Genomic DNA, 22,773 nt, shown 5'->3' on the forward strand with positions numbered 1-22,773 from the left:
CAGTTTTGTCTGCTCAAACCAAAATCAGTCCTGCATGGAGGGAGATAGACAAGAAGTCATATTAACGATTATAACTGAAGTTTGTCTGCAAGGAACACGATGAATGGAAAACGTGTTATCTCCTTTCAGTACATCATAAACCATCTGGTTTGCTGCTTCTGATTTGAACACATCTGTTCCGACAGCTAATACAATTTATCTTTTTCAAACAAGCAACACAGCTTCGTTCCTTTTTCTCCTGCTAATTTCCTGCCCAAGAGCACCATGTTCTTTTGATTTAATAACATATTTTAAAATGATTAGTTCTCTGGGCACAGAGAAAAAAAGAATGATAATGAAAAGAGCGATTAACTTGAATAACCAGACTGAATGCACAAACTAAGACAGGTCGCTTTAACCGACCTTTAGGGCAGAAATGGGTTTCCATGGTGTCAAAGAGGAAGGGAAAATAACCGCATGGATCTTAGTCAGAGGGGGGAATAATGCAGAAGTTACTACATAAAAAGAAAAGAGACACATATGCACGAGGAAACAGCTCATTTTAGCTGCAGCCAGAGCTTGTTGAGAGCTCAGTTGACATCATGACAGAGCTGAGTTTTAATGTGGATCATGGCTATCTGGAGGGTCTGGTTCGAGGAATGAGGGCAGGGATTCTGACTCGCACCGACTATCACAATCTGGCCCAATGTGATACACTTGAGGGTAAGAATATTGTTTCACACTGTTATTTTTGGACATGTTTTAGTTTTGCAAATACAGCCCTTAAATGTATAGCACCCCTTTTGTGCGTGTGTGTGTGTGTGTATTTCAAAAGTTATTGCAGTGGAGGAGTGACACACATCCATATATATGTCTTCATCTTGTTCCCATTTTTCCCAATGAATAAGAAAATGGGCATTTATTTCTGTCAGTTAAGATGATGAAATACCTGTAAGATGTTAGGTCTAAGTGCAGTAAATATTTGCAGGAATGTTTGTACTCCCACTTATCCATCGTGCTAGTAGTTTGTCGACAATCTGGAAAAAAGTTCTTGAAAAGCGTCTTCCAAAAGATTCACGATCCTTAAGGCAGACGCCAAAACTGCCTGTGTGTGATGTGTGTGTCTTAATGCTTTGTCGTTATCAGCTTTAATGTGTTTAACAAGCGGTAAAGAAGTCAGAAGTGCGTAAATTATATGCTGTTTTATGGTTCACCTCATGCAGTTTTATAGTGTAAGTGCTGAAGTGCAACGGGAGCATGTCCATGTTCCATATTACCATGATAGCACTGCTACCAGCAGCTTGCCACTATTGCCTCCGATGTCCAGCTGGGTGAAAATAGTAGCCAGCCGAGGTCACGACCCTGCTAGGGAGGTCTGGGGGTATGCCCCCCCCGGGAGATTTGTTTTACCTTTTTAAAGTGAAATGCATGAATTTGGTGCACTTTGAGAGGAAAATTAAGAGGCGAAACCTGAGGAATTTTGTGTTAACAAATAATTTGGAGACACTGGGTCGGATGAATTAGAAGCTATTGAAGAAAGACACATGGATTTTCTATAAAAATATAAATTTTAAATAAAATATTATGCAGGGTCCTCTGGGTTGGGCTTGGTGCTCTTTTTCTTTTACGGGACATATTTTTCTGTAATATAATGAATTAATTGAAATGCAGTGAGAGGAACGAAGCAGAAGAACTCTGTTGTCCAGTTATCTTTTTTTCCACAGACGAGGCTGAAATAGGCTATAGACTATACACAGTGCATGGGCAACTGAGGGCAGACCCATTTTCAAATATTTTTAATTAAACTCAATACACACTGTGCATGCCATGGACGTGAACGTGACGTGATCAGTTAACCTCGGATTACCCCCCAGATGAACTGATTAAATTATTAAGCTATTAACTATCTACCAAAACATTGTATTTCTTTTTTTTTGGGGGGAGGGGGGCCCTGGCAGTCGGGTCCCTAAGCAACCGCTTATTTCGCTTATGCCTCGGGCAGGCTCTGCTGACCAGTGACTATAAGCGGTTGGGTAACTTGGAGGCAGGCTGTCCTGCCCACCCAATAATACAATTAGAAGCATTGCATGGCAATGGTATATTCTTTAGTATCAATTAATTGTCTGAGTTTTATTTGATATTTTCTTGGACAGCGAACAAACAGGTCCGTCCGATAGTGGGTCTGCCCACCCTTGCCCCTGGCTACCGCCGGCCCTGACACACACACACACACACACACACACTCTATGTGCATTCTGCAAGGAACTGCCCTGATGCTGGGGGAATGGTAGGCCTGAGTGGGGACATGGGGGGGAATATTTTAACATAGGGATGAACCCAGAGCAACCTATCAGGAAGGAGCTCTGGAAAACCTCTGAATTGTGAAGATGCCTCTGATGCACTGAAGTTGAACAGAAGAGGAGTAGAGGACAGAACATTTAGGCAATGTCTTTCCCCTCCTCAGACATGAAGCTGCACCTGCAGAGCACAGACTACGGTAAGCTGCTGTCCACGTCTGAAGAGGACCTGACTGTGTCTCTGGTGGACAGCAGGCTGAGGGAGAACCTGGTGACTGAGTTCAGCTGCCTTCGCACCAACGCCCTGCCTCCACTATCTACCTTCCTCGACTATATAACGTAGGCTACGACTCTCTATGTCCAAAATGATACATTTATAATAAGCCCATTCATTTATTTCCTGTTTTCACCCAGTCTATTATAATGTGTGTGTGTGAGTGTGTGTGTGTATATACAGTAGATAAGTAAAACATGTGCACAGGGTCGTTATAACTGTAACAACAAAACTGTCAGGAAAAAACCCTACACTGGAGGTAAACACTTCTCTATACAAAATCAAATAGTGTCAACCACCTAAAAACAGTTGATATTCTAAAAATAAAGAGTTTAGAAAAATCTTCAAAATTCCAGGTGTTTTAAAGTGGCAGAATTCAGTGGCAGTTAGTAGTTCTGCCGCGGCGTTCCTTTGTAGGGCTTGAATCCACCCACGTTGCCAGCACTGGGAACAGAGTTGTTGGTGATCTGTACAATTTGGTTCATATATATATATATATATATATATATATATTATATATATATATATATATATATATATATATATACTCAACAAAAATATAAATGCAACACTTTTGTTTTTGTTCCCATTTTTCATGAGATGGACTTAAAGATCTAAAATTCATTCCAGATACACAATTGTACCATTTCTCTCAAACATTGTTCACAAATCTGTCTAAATGTGTGATAGTGAGCACTTCTGCTTTGCTGAGATAATCCATCCCACCTCACAGGTGTGCCACATCAAGATGCTGATCTGACATCATGATTAGTGCACAGGTGTGCCTTAGACTGTCCACAATAAAAGGCCACCCTGAAAACCTTGAGCTCTGTCAATGTTTTGATTTCTGATGGTAGTGTATTCCACATTTTAGTGCCTATTGCTACAAAGGATGATTGTCTGAATGTGGTTTTGCGCTTCGCTGTTCTACAATTTAATAAGAGAGATGGAATACACAATCAATACACACAATCAAATAAAGGGACATCCATTCACCCTGTTCTCTGTGTCGCCATAGCTACAGCTACATGATTGACAACGTGGTGATGCTGATCAGCGGGGCCCTGAAGCAGAGGGACATAGAGGAGCTGCTCCCACGGTGTCACCCACTGGGAGCTTTCCAACAAATGGCAGCGGTGGGCATCGCCCGTACCCCCACTGAGCTTTACTCAGCCATCCTGGTGGACACACCACTAGGTAGATTCCTAAAATAATCTGTGTTTAATCACCAAAAATGATTGATTTTTATTTCAATAGTACTTTGTGAGTCAATAGAGATCATTATACATGATTAATTAAAGTTAATGGTGGAGAGTAAACAGGATGAAACAACAAGATGTAAAGTTAGACATGATGAAAATAGATAATACTCATGTTTAGTCAACTTGAAATTTCAAAATGCAACGTCAAAATGTTTCGATTTATCATAATGTTTTTACTTTTACGTAAAAAAGTTAACTTATGGCAGGTGACAGAAGGAAGGGTTGAAATTAATTGTGTTCTGTTAAATACAAAAGTGATCTACGACACAGACCTATGACCAAGCTGATTTCCAACTGTGTTGTTATGTCATAGCTCAGTTTTTCCAGGATGCTGTGTCTGAGTCCAATCTGGATGAAATGGGAGCAGAGATTCTTAGAAACAAGCTCTATAAGGTGACTACAGTGGGACATTAGAGGATAATTTACCATGAAGTTCAATGTATGTGTGTTTGTGTGTGTCTGTGGTGTCCTGGATGGATGAAATGGGAGCGGAGATTCTTGAAAGCTCTTTTAGTTTACTACAGGGAGACATGAGAGGATATGACTATCATAATTTACCATGAAGTTGTATATACACTCAACAAAAATATAAATGCAACACTTTTGTTTTTGCTCCCATTTTTCATGAGATGGACTTAAAGATCTAAAATTCATTCCAGATACACAATTGTACCATTTCTCTCAAACATTGTTCACAAATCTGTCTAAATGTGTGATAGTGAGCACTTCTGCTTTGCTGAGATAATCCATCCCACCTCACAGGTGTGCCACATCAAGATGCTGATCTGACATCATGATTAGTGCACAGGTGTGCCTTAGACTGTCCACAATATAAGGCCACTCTGAAATGTGCATTTCTTTGCTTTATGGGGGTCTGGGGACTCAGAACCAGTCAGTATCTGGTGTGACCACCATTTGCCTCATGCAGTGCAACACATCTTCTTCGCATAGAGTTTATCAGATTGTCAATTGTGGCCTGTGGAATGTTGGTCCACTCCTCTTCAATGGCTGTGCGAAGTTGCTGGAGACGGCTTATGGTGGAGAAATGAACATTCAATGCACAAGCAACAGATCTGGTTGACATTCCTGCTGTCAGCATGCCAATTGCACGCTCCCTCAATGCTTGTGGCATCTGTGGCATTTTGCTGTGAGACAAAACTGCATATTTCAGGGTGGCCTTTTATTGTGGACAGTCTAAGGCACACCTGTGCACTAATCATGATGTCAGATCAGCATCTTGATGTGGCACACCTGTGAGGTGGGATGGATTATCTCAGCAAAGCAGAAGTGCTCACTATCACACATTTAGACAGATTTGTGAACAATGTTTGAGAGAAATGGTACAATTGTGTATCTGGAATGAATTTTAGATCTTTAAGTCCATCTCATGAAAAATGGGAGCAAAAACAAAAGTGTTGCGTTTATATTTTTGTTGAGTGTATATGTGTGTGTGTGTGTGCGTGTGTGTGTGGACGGTGGGGGTTCTACTGTGTCAAACTGGTTTACTACACAGCAGCACAAGTTTTAGGACCATGTGCAACAGGGCCGGAGTGGGACTCATTTTCAGCCCTGGAGTTTCATGCCTCAGATCAGCCCACTTTCACGCCGACATTATTAATGTAATGTAATAACAACCTTAATATGTACGTCTGCTCTAGGTTTTGCAGTGCACTGTTCTCTGCACCCTTGTAATTCTGTGTTTTTAGACTGTGTGGACTCAAATGCTCCTGTTTAGCCTATAGCCTACTCAGGTGCCTGCCATGGTGCTACTATGTGCAGTAGGAGTGTAAGGAGACGTCATTATCTGTAGGCTATCTGTTCAACAAACACAATTAGCCTATCTATATGTAGGCTACCTGTATTCGGATATGAAACCGGAAGTGGCTGGGGCTTATGGGCTTATGTGTGAAAAAAACAACAATTATTGTCCCTTCAGAGCCTCAAATTGATTTAATATTGGCATATTATCAATAATGAGATAGGCATATTTTCCTCATACTGTACTCATCTGTTTCTCTCTCTCATTATAACTGTCTAAGCCCCTACACGTTTGACTGGGGGACATTGAACATTCAGAGTCTGAAACAGTAGGCCTATTACATCACAGTAAATCATAAACTTGCCCAATTTATTTTATTTTTTCATCTCTGTCCCTTTTTATTTTTAACTAAACTAAGTTGTATCATCGATCTAGATAAGATTTATTTTGCCCGTTTATTTCCCTCTTCTCTCTCACTCTCTCTCTCTCCCTCTGTCTCTCATAGGCCTATCTCTGTCTCGCTATCTCTCTCTCCCTCTCTTTTTTAATTTCTAACTTAGTTCAATGAATAATTACTTTAGACTAGGAAACAGCGTTTTATAATCTAGTGGTCTAATTGATCAACGCACAAAAACGAAACTTTTTTTGAGCAAATCTCTTAGTTATAAACAGATTGTATGAACTAAACAAGCGAAGTGTTTGCAGATCGAATATTTAAAGATCGATTTTATTAAATGAAGAGACGTGGTTCACGTTCAGAGATTTGAAATAAATAAAAGTCAGGAGGGACTGAAGGTGACTCGGGGTCACAAACATCCAGCGGAATGGAGAGACCGCAGCTCACGGGGCCATGCATAAACGCAGCTGGTCTAGGCCTATCTCTTTTCTGCCACGGCAGCGGAGATGAACAGCTGATAGGTGCCACTCAAGTTAAGGCAGAACGCGCCGCGTCAATTTAGTGCATGATAGGCAAAATAAATAAATAGTTGTTTCCTGAATAATAACGAGATTATTCGCGAAATAAACATATTCGGATCGATCATCTCATTATCCGTGCTCATCCGAATAGGCCTACATGTTCGGATTCTGGCTCATCCCAGTGCAGCCGACGCTCCAGTCGCCATTGTCCCGAGCATGCATTGAACATATATGACTGGGGGCTGTGACTAACTTTCATAAAGCCTTTGGTATGAGCGCAGAATTACAAGTTATCTTTCACCTCGTAGTCCGACATGCTGCTAGAGAGAGACACGCAGCAGGGCTAGGAGGCCCTAAATTCTGCTTCAAAATAAAAGTAATCTCACGTTACGCCAGTTAGATGCTTTTAATGTGAAACTGAAGCTGTAGGAAATGGTCAGTTTCCATTAGCAGTAACTTAACTGCGGACTAATAATATGATTTTTAATGCACCAATAGGTAAAATGATATTTTAACCCAGTGCCATGACTGGGCCGGCCCTCGCAGCCCAAAAACCAGAGCGGCCCACCGGGAATGCTCCCGGTTCTCCCGATTAGCCACTCCGGGCCTGATGTGCAATAAGTCTTTAGTTCCATTATATGGTTAAGGTCAAAGTTTTAAACAAGGACACTTCTGAACATTTTGAGTTTGTTTTCCCCTTACAGGCATATCTAGAGTCTTTTCACTCTTTCTGTGAAAACATTGGGGGTGCCACAAAAGACATTATGTGTCCTATCCTGGAGGTACTGTGCCTATTTACACTTGCATAACAGGATTTTTTTTTTATAAATTTGTTCTCATGCTGAAAAGAATGTTTGTTTGTGTGTGTGTGTGTGTGTGTGTGTGTGTGTGTGTGTGTGTGTGTGTGTGTGTGTGTGTGTGTGTGTGTGTGTGCGTGTGTGTGTGTGTGTGTGTGTGTGTGACACAGTTTGAAGCTGACAGGCGGGCGTTCATCATCACAGTCAACTCCTTTGGGACGGATCTCAGCGGTGCAGACAGGAGTGCGTTGTATCCTTCTTGTGGCAAACTTAACCCCGAAGGTCTGCGGCTGCTGGCCCAGGCAGAGGATCACGAGCAAATCAAAGCCGTCGCCATCTGTTTCCCAGTAAGTCTTACGTTTACCTGAGTGTAGTTTAATTGAGAGCAGCTGTGTTGTTGCTGCACTTTGTTTTTCACGTCAGACATATGGTTAACTTTAACCCCTGCATGCCCCCCTGCAGGAGTATCAAATCATATTCGATGAACGCGAGCCAGGATCCGATTTTAAGACTCTGGAGGACAGATTTTTTGAACAAGAGGTAATACTTTAACGTCTTCAGTTAGAGTGTATCCCCATAACATTTCATCATTTTAAAAAATGGAAAGCAATATGTTTTCTTTAAAAAATGGGAGGTTTGGTGACTATTCTGACAAGTCGACCAGTGGGGTTTTTTTTTGCACGGCTATTTCTTGCAGAGCTGAAAACAGTAAACCTGTCAAACAAATTGCAAACTGCAAACCCGTACAATTTTATTTGTACTTAAATCTGCCTTTCTGTGTCTCTCTGTGCGGCTCTCGTCCTCCACGGGTCCTCAGGTGAAGCTGAACACACTGGCTTTCCTGCAGCAGTTCCACTTGGGAGTGTTTTACTCCTACGTCAGACTGAAGGAGCAGGAGAGCCGCAACATCGTCTGGATCTCAGAGTGTGTCACACAGAGACAGAAGTCCAAGATACACAACTACATACCCATCTTCCAGGGAACTCATTAGGAATACATCCCATTTGTATTGAACACAAAGTTGTCAGATTGAATACAACACAGTAATAAATGCACTTTATCCCAACAAAATGTTTGTTGATATCTTTATAATCCATGTTTGGTCGTGAGTTACTTTGGTTGCACTGAAGTCAGTCACAAATATGTTCAGTGTTTTGTACTACAGCGCACAGGAAATACAAAAATAAGCCTTGTTATTAGAAAAAAATAAACTAGCTATAGTTAGTGTTTTCTCATTTACAGTACTAGCACAATATCTCCAGGACATAATTATGTTTATAATTATAAACAAGGAGGTCAAAAAATGTATAACTATACAGTGGAGTATAAAATGTAATACACAAGTGAATAAGTAATGTGGCACAAACAGTGGTATAAAGTAGTTTTAGCAGCTAACAGAGGTCATGAATCACCTTTGCTCTTCATTAGCTCGTTCTTCCTTCATACTTTCACTGAAACGAAACAGAAGGGGGGGAATAGATGAAGGCAACGTTTGCACTGATAATGTAGACACATAATGATAAATCATGAAGTGTGTGAGTGTGATGGTGCACATGCTGTTTGTATAGTGGTCTTATCTTACAGCAGCGGACAGGGACTTCCAGAGGTATGTAGTTCTGCTGGCAGAGATGAACAAAAGCAGATGCTAATCTGCACGGGGCTCTAGAGGAGCTCAGATGGCACACCGACAGGAACTGACCAGGATCCACCTGATGACACAGATACCATATTAAAAATGAAGCACGCACACAAACGCTTAAAGTGAGAGCAGAGATTCAACTTGAGCTGCATATTTATTTGGCCCTGAGTTCACCTTCCACTTCACATGCTTGTTTTCATGCTCGTGACAGGCCTTTCACAAACCTTAAATCATTTGATTACACTTTATGTAGGCTTACACAATTGTAAGTCTATTTTGCAATTTTACGGTTTGGCAGAGCTAAGATGTTTTGATTTTGATATTTCTTCATGGACTGTTGAGCATTTGATTTAAGTGATGTACATATACAGTATGGCTACATCTTGTACATTGTTATTTTTTCATGGTCAAGAAATCCATCATGGCCTGGGGCTCTGAAAAGACACATGTTTTCACAGCACACTGTATCCACATACGATTCGCAACGGGTGGTTGTGAAGGTTGCGTGGTATTTGTTTTTCCTACTCACCACCCTGAAACAGTAACTGAGCGGAGAATCGGGTGAAGAGAACAGAGAGCTGCAGCTCACGGGGCTCCTGGCTGCTTCAGGAAGGGGCTCTGCTGCACCTGGCGTTTCAGTACACCCAGGTTTCATCTGAAGACACAGACAAATGACCAATGTGCAGGTGAGCGCTGGGTACATTTAGGTCAACAAAGCCAATATGAATGTGCAGATATCAAAGCTATAGTGCATAACTTCTGTCGCCCCCATGAGGAATTCTGAGTATTTAAAACGATACATCTACATGAGGAGTACATCTACATGAGGAGTGTCTACCAATGTGCATGGGATTTTATTACTTCTGCTGTGCGTCCAGGTTTTAACTCTGTGTCAACTCATTTAGCGATGGCTTGAATGTAACCAAAATTCATTTATATGAAAAAGTTACGCACTATAGCTTTAAAGAAACAAAAACTTAGGATTTGACGGTCGCTTGTCCCACCTGCCAACTGTGGAGAAAACGCTCCATGTCCTCAGCTTGAGATCCATCAGGCAAAGGAAAATCGTTCCCTGCTTCATTGTCATTGGTGCCCATTAGACCAGTGGATGTGCCTGTGTAGTAGATCAACAAAGTGTAAAAATAGCCTCGACAAATATTGACACATTGAGAGATTACTTTATCCTAAGTCGTACTGAATGTTCCATTTTCCTACCATGCAACCGTCCATCCAGAGTGAAGCTGCACACCTCTAGCAACAGGTCACATGACACTGATGCTCCGTTCTGATTGGACACGTGCACAATGTTTGTCCCACTTCTGACAGCCACTCCACTGTCACTGTGAAACGTGTGCGTGAGAGTTTTGTTGCAGTTGGCCTTCACCTATAAGACAAACATTTCCTTATTTATTATTGTTCAGACATATTGGAAGAGGCCTGTCTGCTGCAATGCTCACTTTGTTTTCCAACAAAACTGCTGGAAGTCATGACACTCAACCTCCCTAATTTATGTTTTTTTTAATGTTAAAGGTGCAGTGTGTAATATCTGAAAATTGAGTGGCACCAAGTGGTGAATGTTCTAGAATGCAACGCTCCCTGGGCAACCCCCACCGCTTTTGAATGATATCATAAGCTACAGTGGTCTTCAAGAACAAGAAGTTACTAAAGATGGCATCATCCACAACTGCCTAAAGTTTTTTCCACAATATCAGGTGATGAGGTGAAGATGTATTTAGTCATTTATTCTATAGTACTTCTTCTTCGTCTTCCAACAGGTGCATTTCCCCCAGGACACCCACTTTAAAAATCCATATGGCAATAAAGTTTGTCCATTCTGTGCTACTGTAGAATCAACTTTTATTTTTAAGCGATTATACATTATTTAAAACACACTTATGAATATTATATTCCATTTCTACCGAGTTCTGTTCTGAAAAATGCCAATAAAATCTGCGAACTGCACCTTTAAGTGAGACAAGCTTTGTCACAGGTCTTTACACATACCTGTCCGTCGCGCTGAATTTCTATGGTGCTGTTATTCACTGCTACCAGTAGGAGGCTGCGTGAGTCTGAAGGGCGCAGCAGTGTGAATGAAGGCCGGGAGCTGACGTCCTGCGCTAGAAGCAGCGGACAGGAGCCTGGAAGCTCATACACGTGTCCGTCAAACGTCACCACAAACTGATCTGCCACCAGCAGAGCTTGGTCTTCAGGAGAGAAAACAAAATGATAAGGTCTCATTGCCATTTGGTAAAGTCCCTCTGTTTTATAGTGGCAACGTCAAGCAGCTAGCCTCACGTATAAACGGGCTGTCCATGATCTTCCTTTTGAGCCGGTATAGTTCAGCTGTTGGCCTGACTGAAGCGAGGGTCTGCAGGGGCCTCAGGAGCCACTCCTCCAGAAGGATCTCCACCAATCCAGCCTGGGCCACCCTGGACCAAGGGAGAGGTGGCAGAGGCAGCGATGCACTCACTGAACACTCACTGGAGAGAAGCAAAGAACACCCAATTCAAAACGGGTGGTGGGATGGCCTAGACTAGAGGAAAGGTGGCCGACCAGTAACCGTGAGGTCGCTGGTTCGATTCTTGGCACCGGACAGGAGGGTGTTATTTGTAAAACTATAGTGTTGGCTGGTATTACATGTACAGTGTCCACCATCTCTACCATTGTGTCCTTGAGCAAGGCACTTAACACCAAACTACTCCAGGGGCGCCATGGCTGATTTCGATACACCTTGTAAATTGACCCTGGGCTCTGAGCCCCTCAGAAGTGTGGTAACTTGAGAGGGGATATGCGAAGAACAAATTTCGATATACCTTGTGTAAATTGACAAATAAATAAATGTAAGTTAAATTAAATGCCTTACTGTCATAATGAGCTTACTTCTGCTTTTGTCAAAATTTGCCAATTGGGTAATAAATGTTCATAACAGTGATTTACCGTTGAAAGATAGTTGTGAGCAACCTAGACATCCTAATCCCCCAAGTCATGTTCCAACATAAATCTCTTGGCCTTGTTCATACTGGGTGGGATGCGCTTATTATACCATAATGAAGAATACTGTATGTCCCTTCTGTGACCTCTTTTTCTAATTTAAAAGAAGGCAAAGCTTTTCTTGGTGTAGGTCTCAGTACCTGGGGGAGAATTTGTAGATAGAGGCCAGTCTTTTCCTGATTCCAGACAGAGCCATGGCCAGCCTGCCATCCACCCAGTGGTAGGTATGCTGACCTGCCTGATGCACACAGAACACTGACCATTAATCACTAGTGTGCTTTCATGCAAATTGCTTGGCTGGTTATTAAATCCCTGTGTACACAAGTCTCACATCAGGGCCCCTACGTCACTTTGGGATAGTTTTTGATTTATTTTTATTGTTAAGTAGACAAAAAAATACATCTACACAAAGATAAAAGCTCAGACAATTTTTGAAAACATGCGCAAAACATACATAGGCCTACCTGGGATACTTGTTTGCACATATACGCTTTTATTGAAACGGAATCAGACAAGACCAAACTCATAATATCTGCACAAGGCTTTAAATTAGCTAATGAATGAAATAAATGAATCTATATAATATTATCAATGGTCCGACACAAAGTAGAAAAAGGCCCCAGGGTGCACATTTCTCACCACATCCAGGGTGACGCTGAGTGCAGCAACACTAGTCTGAGCCAGCGGCCTCAGCTGAGGGTTCTCCAACAGAGCAGGCAGCACCTCCTCCAGCACCTCAGTCAAAGAGGAGACAGTCTCCCTCCACATCACCTCTGGTCTCTGGCCCTTAACATCCTGGTACACACCAGCCAGAGTGGCCAGTGGTCCTGCGAAACCAAGCAAAACACCGTGTCAGGGCTTTTGCCTCCTCACACATCATACATTAATATTTATGAGAGTCAGCTTAAGTTGTTACAGTAAAAGTCACAATAAAAAGTATACGATTACGTAATAAAAACAAGATGTGAGAGAGGGAGAGGCTTATCATGCCTCAGACAGTTATGTAACAGGGGAGAGGATTACAGCTTTCTTTACATGTACTTCACAATTTGCATTGTTATAACACTTGTATTTGTTTACAATACTTTTGATATTCAATATTTCACTCATTCTGTATTCTTTGTTTTGTTTCTGAAATGTTAGAACAACCTGGCAATAGAATGTCTTTCGGGATGAGTTAAGTTCCATCTTATCTAATATTGTAAATTCATGATTTAGAGATTAGATTACTGCCTGTGAGGAAAGCCAGTGAGTGCCATCCTGTCATGTCTCAAGAAATAAAGGGAATATCTGTATTCACAGCAACCAAATGTATGTATGTAATGTATGTGTTTTGATGACCTAAAGCGTTATTTTAACTCATTTACCCATAATTATGTACGTACATTAAAAAATTATTTCATATGAGGAATTTGTAGCTGGACTCACTCCTCAGTTCTTGTTGCCCCAGCAGTGAGGCGTGCTGCAGCAGGCCCAGTAAGCGCGGCAGGCTGTGGGTGGCGATGCGGCGCAGGGGTCCGCTCTGCCACAGGGCCAACAGACCGCCTCCGTCTCTGTCTCTGTGCCCCAGCAGAGCCTCCGATCGCTGGGACACGTGAAGGGGCACAGCGCTCAGATCCTGGAACAACTGGCTGTCTCTGGACTGTGGGGAATGTTTTGAAGAGAGTATGTTACCATGTAAGAAAACTGCATGATCGAAAACCTTTCAAAGGGTCACATATTGTGCTCATTTTCAGGTCCCAAAATTGTAATTTGGGTTTCCACTAGAAACTGTTTTAATGGTGCAGTGTCCAAAAAAAGCCCTTTTATATTTCTCACAGTGCCACACAGCGCCACATGCATTTGTTCACATTAAGTATCCCACGGCCGTGTGTTGCATTGTGGTCACCTGCCGTCTGAATTCAACAAGGAGAAGCTGTAACGTCTTTATCCTCTCCAACAACTTATTACGAATCTTGGAGCTCAAATATTGAATCCGTGCCTGTGAAAACAACAACACAAAGTATTTGAACTCGTCATACTGTACTGTGGTAACAATGTGACTATTTTTTATACATTTACTATTGGTCAATACCTCCACTGCAGTGAGGCTTTCCAAACAGCCGCTCGCTCTCAGCATCAGCCTTTGATTGGCTGAACCCACAAACACGCTGGCCACAGTGTCAGGTTTGCTGCTGTTTCTGCCACCTCTTCTCTGCACATCCAACAGCAAACTGCCATTTGCTCCCACACACGCCACCACAGTGACATCCTCGTTCAGGTCTGTTCCTGGACATAAACAAGTCAAATCATTCATACTCATAGTTTTGTTTATTTTTAATTTTTTGTGTTTTTCTTGTTTTTTGCAAGCACTGCAGAGTAGATTCTGTATTTACCGTTCATATAACCGGCTGTGGCCTGAACACATGGCCCCTCCACCGTGCCATTCAGCCAGATCTTCTCTCTGCGGTCCAGTCTGGCCTGCACCTGGATACCAGACCCCCGGGGCCAAGACAGGGCACTGCCCCCCAACTCCACACTCCAATTACCTATTCTAGACTGTGTGCACACAAACATCCACACATTTAGTACACACTATTTCCCGGTTTGAGATTTAGATAAGATGGGAGCAGCGCTTACACCCACTGTTTACAGAGTGCTATTTGATCCAATTTTAAAGCTATAGTGCGTAACCTCTGTCGCCTCCATTAGGAATTATTTTTTTTTAATTTATTTTTTTTAAGATATTTTTTGGGCATTTTTATGCTTTATTGATAGTGCAGAGAGACAGAGGTGAAATGGGGCAGAGAGGGGAGTGACATGCAGAGAACGACCGCGGGCTGGAATCGAACCCGGGTCTGCTGCTGGGCCCGGCCCGGGAGGGGGACGCCTTACCGACTGAGCTAAAGGCGGCCCCACCATTAGGAATTCTGAGTAATAACAACAACAACACTGTCGAAGAATCTACATATGGTAAGCCTTTCGGTGATCGTGCATGGATTTGCTTCCTTCTGCAGTAGGCCCAGGTTTTTTTTTCTTAGCAGTACAATAAACAACTTTCTTAGGCTCTTTTTGTGATATTTCTGTGTCAGGGCAGACACCAGTTTATAAACACTGCCATACTGAGAAATACAGAGTGAGTTTTATGGAGCTGATAGGCTCAATCCAACTTTGTCTCAACTCATTTGGTAATGGCCTGAATGTGAAAAAACAATAATTTGTTTAAAAAAGTTACGCACTACTGTATAGCTTTAATAATGCTATCCTGTGAAAAAGTCCTATCGTACATGTAATACTACTATTATACCTGTCCTCAACTGAGATACATTACTATTAACCAGAGGGTCGTTGTTTACCTCAGAGAACAGGGACACGTTGGAACCCTGTGCAGCAGTGGAGTTGGTCAGGGCGAAGGTGAGGCTGCACTGTTGGGGCCGTCCTGACACCGACAGGCGAGACTGTGTGTAAAGCAGTTCCTCTCCTGAGTTCACTCTGTGGGACCCGGACCACGACAAAGTCTATGAGAGACAGAGAGTGAGAAGCACAGCTGATGAGAGGACAGCAGCACAGGGGAGTCCTCTTAAGTCTGAAAGCTTTGGATAAGAAGGACATGCATGTTACAAGAAGAAATACATTAAAAAAGGAATATTCAGTTATGAGAAATGAATGAGACATTTTCCTGAGGGGGTGAATATGATGGAGCTTGGCAGGAGTTATGTATTTTTATTAAAAAAAAATGTAACCTTTATTTATACAGGTAAATCCCATTAAGACCAAAGACTCTTTTTCAAGGGAGACCTGTTTTCCTTTCCCACGTTACCATTCACACACAGATAGCAGGCTAACTATCGACATTCACACGAGGCAAAGTGGGTGAAGTGTCTTGCCCAAGGACACAACAACTATGACACAGGTGGCAGGGCGGGGATCGAACCTCCAACCCTTTGATCATCAGCCGACCCGCTCTACCAACTGAGCCACAGTCGCCCCATGTATGTTCTCATCAGCCACTTATATTGAAGTAGCTTAAATCGAGTACTAATGGTTTGTTTTTGTGCCTTCAAACAAGCTTTATTCAAGACTATTTCATCTATATCTTGTCTCAAAGTTAACCCCGTAAGGGTAACCACAAAGAGTGATTGGATGGGAAGGTCAAAACTGTGAAAACAGACACACACAGGCCGACCACCCTGGCAGACTAGCGCCAAAGGAAAACACAAAGGACCCCTGAGTCTATCACGCGGACAAATGCTTGTGATGCTTCTGCAAACACACACACGTCTGCAATTTAGAGCAATGGAACAGATTGATGCTCTCACTGTCTCAGAAGGTGAGACATTGTCCCAATTCCAATCCGGCCTCACTCTACATCCAAACCCTCCCTCCCTTTGCAATTCACACACAGGGACTGCTATAAATGTCGTTTTAAACCTACTGTACGAGGTCAAAGTGGAAGAGGGCCTTTCATCACAGATTCTGCATCGACAGAGCCACACCACCTACACTCAGTGCACACAGACAGATCAGATTGGGCCAGGATGGAGGAAACGCCACTCACTTACAAATGTGTGTTGACTTTTTTATGATTATGACAACGGTTTTAGGAGCCCATAATAAAGAGAGACGCCTTCATTGCTATATTTAGGACCCCATCTTTCCCCCCATGTTTCCGCTTTACAATCATAAATACTAGCCTTCACTTCCCTTCTGGCAAGACGCTGTACTTTACTTATGTGGAAATCCCCTAAATCCCCTGGCCATCAATTTCAATCTGGCTCAAGGACGTTATGTTCTTTCTCAAATTTGAAAAAATAAGCTTAACAATAAAAGGCTGTTCTAAAAACCCGGACTATATATATATATATATATAAATATATATATATATATATATATATATATATATATATATATATATATATATATATATATATATATATATATATATATATATATATATATATATAAATATATATATATATATATATATATATATATATATATATATATATATATATATATATATATATATATATATATATATATATATATCTATATATATATCTATCTATCTATCTATCTATCTATCTATCTATCTATCTATCTATCTATCTATCTATCTATCTATCTATCTATCTATCTATCTATATATATATATATATATACAGTATATATCTATCTATCTATCTATCTATCTATCTATCTATCTATCTATCTATATATATATATATATATATATATATCTATCTATCTATCTATCTATCTATCTATCTATCTATCTATCTATATATATATATATATAAATATAAATATATATATATATATATATATATATATATATCTATCTATCTATCTATCTATCTATCTATCTATCTATCTATCTATCTATCTATCTATCTATCTATCTATCTATCTATCTATATATATATATATATATATATATATATATATATATATATATATATATATATATATATATATATATATATATTAGAGGTGGGCATAGATTAATTTTTTTAATCTAGATTAATCTAGATTAATTTTGGAATTAATCTATATTAATCTAGATTAAAATGTCTCATTTGAATTCAATCATAATATGTGTGTGCTCCTAAATAATGACTCAAAGTAAGTCTTTGAGAACGTGTTTCTCAAACCAGGTGGCGCATCAGACCAGGGGCTCATCTCCTGTGCAGGTGCACACCTAATGCATCAAGTTAACTTGCGTGCAGAAAGAGGATGTCACGGAACTCATGTCCGTTAGCTTTTCAATATAAGACTGTCAAAATAAAAGTCCCGCAAAACAATCGTTATTTTGGGGATTAACTTCTCCGCGTGAGAAATTTGAGTTGTAGGCTAGCGTGTGAGAGTGTGAGCTGGTTGATATGAGTGTGTCTCACGGCCAAAAGGGTGAGACTTGGCAGCTCTGTCAGTTGTCAAACAAAGCGGACGGACGTGGTCTCTATAGCAACGAGATCAGCTGAGCTATCACTGATAAAAAAAAATATTGTTTCCATAATGATTTCCATAGCCTTAAGCCATAGGCTAGCCTACATGTTGTGTAATTCAGTGATTTTCAACCTTTAATGAGTCGAGGCTATGCATTGGCTTTGGCGATTTCCCTTGCCTCTTTTTTTTCTCTCCACACAAAGCTCTCCCATTGCACACACGCATGCCCCGGCCGCTTCCGAGAGCACAGACTGTTAGAACTCCTACAGTAAACCAATTCCGCATTGCACAAGGTGCAAACAACCTTGGTCTTGTCGAGGTTTCCATTGGGAAGCTTCTTAAAAATACATTTTCCCTGAAGCAAACCCGGCGGCTTCCTAGCTGCATCCATGTCAGCACGTTACGTTTGATGTGGTAGGCTACACAGGTGCGAAGTCGGACTCGTTCTGACTCGTGCACTACAGTGCAATTCGGCCAGGTATATATCCGCGCTAAAATAAGAGGAACAAGAGATTAACGGCGATATTTTTTTTATCGCCGATAAGAGTCTGGCGTTAACGCAGCACGTTAACGCCGTTATCGGCCCACCACTAATCTATATATATATATATATATATATATATATATATAGATAGATAGATAGATAGATAGATAGATAGATAGATAGATAGATAGATAGATAGATAGATAGATAGATAGATAGATAGATAGATATATATATATATATATATATATATATATATATATCTATCTATCTATCTATCTATCTATATATATATATATATATATATATAGATTAGTGGTGGGCCGATAACGGCGTTAACGTGCTGCGTTAACGCCAGACTCTTATCGGCGATAAAAAAAATATCGCCGTTAATCTCTTGTTCCTCTTATTTTAGCGCGGATATATCTATCTATACATATATACATTTTGACCTTCCCATACATATATACATTTGACCTTCCCATCCAATCACTATATATATATATATATATATATATATATATATATATATATATATATATATATATATATATATATATATATATATATATCTATCTATCTATCTATCTATCTATATATATATATATATATATATATATAGTGATTGGATGGGAAGGTCAAATGTATATATGTATGGGAAGGTCAAAATGTATATATGTATATACATACAGTATATATACATTATTATTTTTTACTTTATTGAAGAAAGTATGTACATGTCATGTTGGTGTGAAAGCTTTTTATCATGTTTTGTATTGTGTATTTCTATTTAATTTGATTTCAGAGACAGTTGTTGTGGATGTTTTTGCTGTGTTTTTAAAAACGGTCTTTTTGACCCAAATAAAAAAATGAAACAAAAAAACAAAAAACAGGGCGCTTATAAAATTAAGAATGAGAAACTAATAAAAAATTGTATAAAAAAAAATTAGGCTAAAGAAGCGTGGGAGAGAGTTTGTTTTTATTCAATTAAATTAAATTCTGTCACGGGCTTATTGTGCACTGAATGTAGTAATTAAGCAGGGATAGAAAGGGATAAGAGTAAAGACGGTTAGGAATGTTTGGGAACGTTTATATAACTATGTAGTTTCTATCTAGCAATGTGACTTATTGGGCTCTGAATACCAGGGTCAGATAAAGGCTGTAGTCCCAGACCTGCATCACGCCCCCCCCCCTCCCTTTAAAGATAAATAACAAACCAATCTTGATGGCCATAAGTAAGCCACAGACAGCCAGACAGAAAGACCGTTATTCACATATACTAACAAAGCAGCCACAATCTCAACGTCAAAAGAATGTCTTCAATGTGGGAGCAAGAGAAAGTGTAAATCACTGCACGAGAAAGGAAGCAATAAGGCAATGCAGAGGTGTGGACTCACAGGCTGTGGGGGGCAGAGGCCCAGCAGCACCGTGTGCTCCAAGTGATCCCGCAGGTTGGTCTGAATCTTAGTCAGGAGGGTGTGTGAAGGACAAGGTGCGCTAGACACTTTGTCCAGGGCCACATTCACCTGGAGGCTGTGAACTCCCCGTGGACCTCTCTGCAGAGAACACACAGTGAGAATTATTTTCTTCTCCATTTACACAAAGACAGAGAATGACTAATAGAAACATTTAAGTTATTTTTTCATTCAGGCTACTAGCATACATTACCTGGTACTTCATGCCTTGCTTGACACTCTTGTTGTCCCATCGTAGCTCTGCATTTTGGGAATATGAGTTTCCCTCCTGACCCACTGACACACAGCCTTTAACAGAAGACACTGCCATCTACACGCACACACACGCACGCACGCACACACACACACACACACACACACACACACACAAACACACACACACACACACACACACACACACACAACAATTAAGTAATAGGACATTCAGTACTTACACACATCCATGAGAGGTTTTGGAGAGGCTCCCCCAACCTGCTGTGTTGAGAACAGGGCACATGCCTGCCCCCTGCTAGAGTTGTCCTGCCACTGTTTGTTCAGACTGAGGGAGATGTTGACGGGGACTGTGCTGTCCCACGACAGATGTGTCTGCATGCACAAAAAATAAATTGTAGTGAAACTCCACACAATAATCTCTGTTTTAATACAGTATATAAATAAGATATAAGGAATACCGGCTTAAGGAGAGTTTCATAATTTAGTTTGAAGTTCAAGTAAACACCATCACAGTGTCCATTACAGTAGACATATTCCATGGGTCGCATTCTGTACTGAAAAAAACGATAACTATGTATACTATATTTACAGTACATTAGGTCGTGTTGAGACTGAAGTGATTTTACGATTTATGAATGAAAGGGTTATAAAAAAAAACTGGTTGTCAACGTGTGGCCTCCTGCTACCTGGTGGCTGCTGCGTTGTTCCCTGTGTGAGCGCTGTGACAGTGTGTGAAGGGAGGCCCGCCTCAGTGCGGAGGAGAAGGGCTGCTTCAGCTCCAGCTTGGTCTCGTTCATCTCCTCTGATAGACTCCAGGAACTAAGAGCTGCCACCTTAACATTAACCAACGTTTGTGACCGAAGAAATTAGAGGACAAACATCACCCCAAATAGATCGTGACTACTGTTTTATTTGACAAATTAATGTTCACTTTTATTTTTAAAGGGCAAGACATGTCTCTCCATATAAACCTCATACGTTGTCAAATTAAGCACCGGATTTAAAAAAAAAAGGTAATCAAAATTCTTGTTCCATTCTCACAATTTAAAATGACAATTTCATATTGAATTTGACTTGGACAGTCTTACCTGCTCCAGGCGGCCGTGCCTCATCCAGCCCAGTAAGACACTGTCTTGTCGGCCCTGTAAGGAACGCTCAAGTGTCGCTTCCAAACTTGTCCAACGGGGAATGCAGCTGATTTTAACTATAGTCAGGGAGAAGAGAAATACGTCAACCATCTGCAGTCAGGCAAAATCTTACTGTAAGTGGTCACTCAGTAAAAGCTTCATCTATTCTTTAGCCCTGATTTAGGCACCCGTTTGAAAGTGCAGTGTAATAAAGGGTTATTTTGGCATCATCTAATAGGGAAAGTTCTAGATTACAACTCTCTCCCGCTCTACCCCACTCGTTCGGATAATTTACAGAAGCTACGGAGGCCTTCAAGTACAATAATCTTAGTTACTCAAGAATTGCATCATCCACCTCTGCCTCAAGCCTTTCCACAGTATCAAGTGATGAGGTGAAGATGTATTTAGTTGTTTTTTTCTATAGTACTTCTACTTCATCTTCCAACAGGTGCATTTCTGGCATACCACTATACAACCACTATACTGTATATAAAAACATGTAAGGCTGTTAAATTTGCCTGTTCTGTGCTACTGTAGAAACATGGCTGTGCAACATTGCGACCCGGGCCTATATACTGTAGATATAAAAACACTCAGCCGAAAGGTTCTTAAAAGAAACTACAGAAACATGTATTTGTTTACATACCAATTAAAACATACTTATTAATATTATATCCAATTTCTACCGAGTCTGTACTGAAAAACGCCAATTCCCTTTCCACACTGTGCCTTTAAATAGTGATAGAAATGGAAAGAAAACGTCGTCCCTGTGACTTTACCCTTCAAGGTCTGGTTCCCCATGTCCAGCGCTGGAGGAGCAGAGTAGAGAGCAGACAGGCTGAACTCCTGGCTGCCCCACACGGCTCCATGTTGAACCTGGTAGCTCCAGTCGCGGGCCTCGTACACTGTCCTCACTGCCACGGTCCTGGGGAGCGGCTTCAACTGGACAGGGTTGGTGTGATGTGAGAGAGAGAGGCATTAGAAGATTTACATCTTTGGGTATGACAGAGGTCAGAGAAGGAGTTATAAATATGTCTTGTCAGGCATAAGTTAAATATCTTTGACTCATGACACGCTTAAATCAATCAATCTTAAATCTAAAACTAAATATTTTAGCCCATATATACCGTTGGATGCGAGTGTTTGATCTCTAGAGCCTGTCTGTATCCACTCTCTATAGTGGCCAGTTCCCCCAGGGCCCAGAGCCTCCTCCTGCCTGACAACACCTCCACCAAAGCAGCCACACTGGACTCAGACTGGTTCAGCTGGAGAGAGAGGAAAGGAGATGGTGACCTGTGATTAACACTCTTAAAGGCGAGACACCACATAAGGTAACATGTATAGATTTATAGATCATGATACTTCTTTGCCAGTTGAATACTTCAATAAAAACAATTGTTTTTTGTATTAAAATCGTATTCAGAAATGTTTTGAATATACATGCAAGTTTGGTAATATCTAGAGTTAAAAATTGTTATTTCATTTTTACAAAATATTAGTACCCATAGTATTTACTATTTGGATTTGATTACCCTTTTTAAATAAATCAAAAATGACTATGCACAGGTCTTACAAATGCATTTGCAGCATATCTTTTGAGAACAAAATGTATCATGGTTCAGAAAATTAACAT

General features: G+C 40.7%; 1 protein-coding gene across 1 annotated transcript; it reads left to right on the forward strand.

Moving 5' to 3' along the window:
* Positions 1 to 568: 568 nt before the first annotated feature.
* On the forward strand, positions 569 to 8,277 carry LOC307255435 (V-type proton ATPase subunit d 1-like; the record flags this gene model as incomplete). The annotated part of the gene is made up of 8 exons (XM_080034117.1): positions 569 to 702; positions 2,444 to 2,615; positions 3,569 to 3,747; positions 4,126 to 4,205; positions 7,194 to 7,271; positions 7,457 to 7,633; positions 7,749 to 7,826; positions 8,104 to 8,277. The coding sequence occupies exons 1-8, from the start codon at positions 582 to 584 to the stop codon at positions 8,275 to 8,277; spliced, it is 1,059 nt and encodes a 352-aa protein (XP_079890243.1). The 5' UTR covers positions 569 to 581.
* Positions 8,278 to 22,773: the final 14,496 nt, after the last annotated feature.

Source organism: Ammodytes marinus, assembly GCF_949987685.1.
Source record: "Ammodytes marinus genome assembly, chromosome: 9".
In the NCBI taxonomy this organism is placed as follows: domain Eukaryota; kingdom Metazoa; phylum Chordata; class Actinopteri; order Uranoscopiformes; family Ammodytidae; genus Ammodytes; species Ammodytes marinus.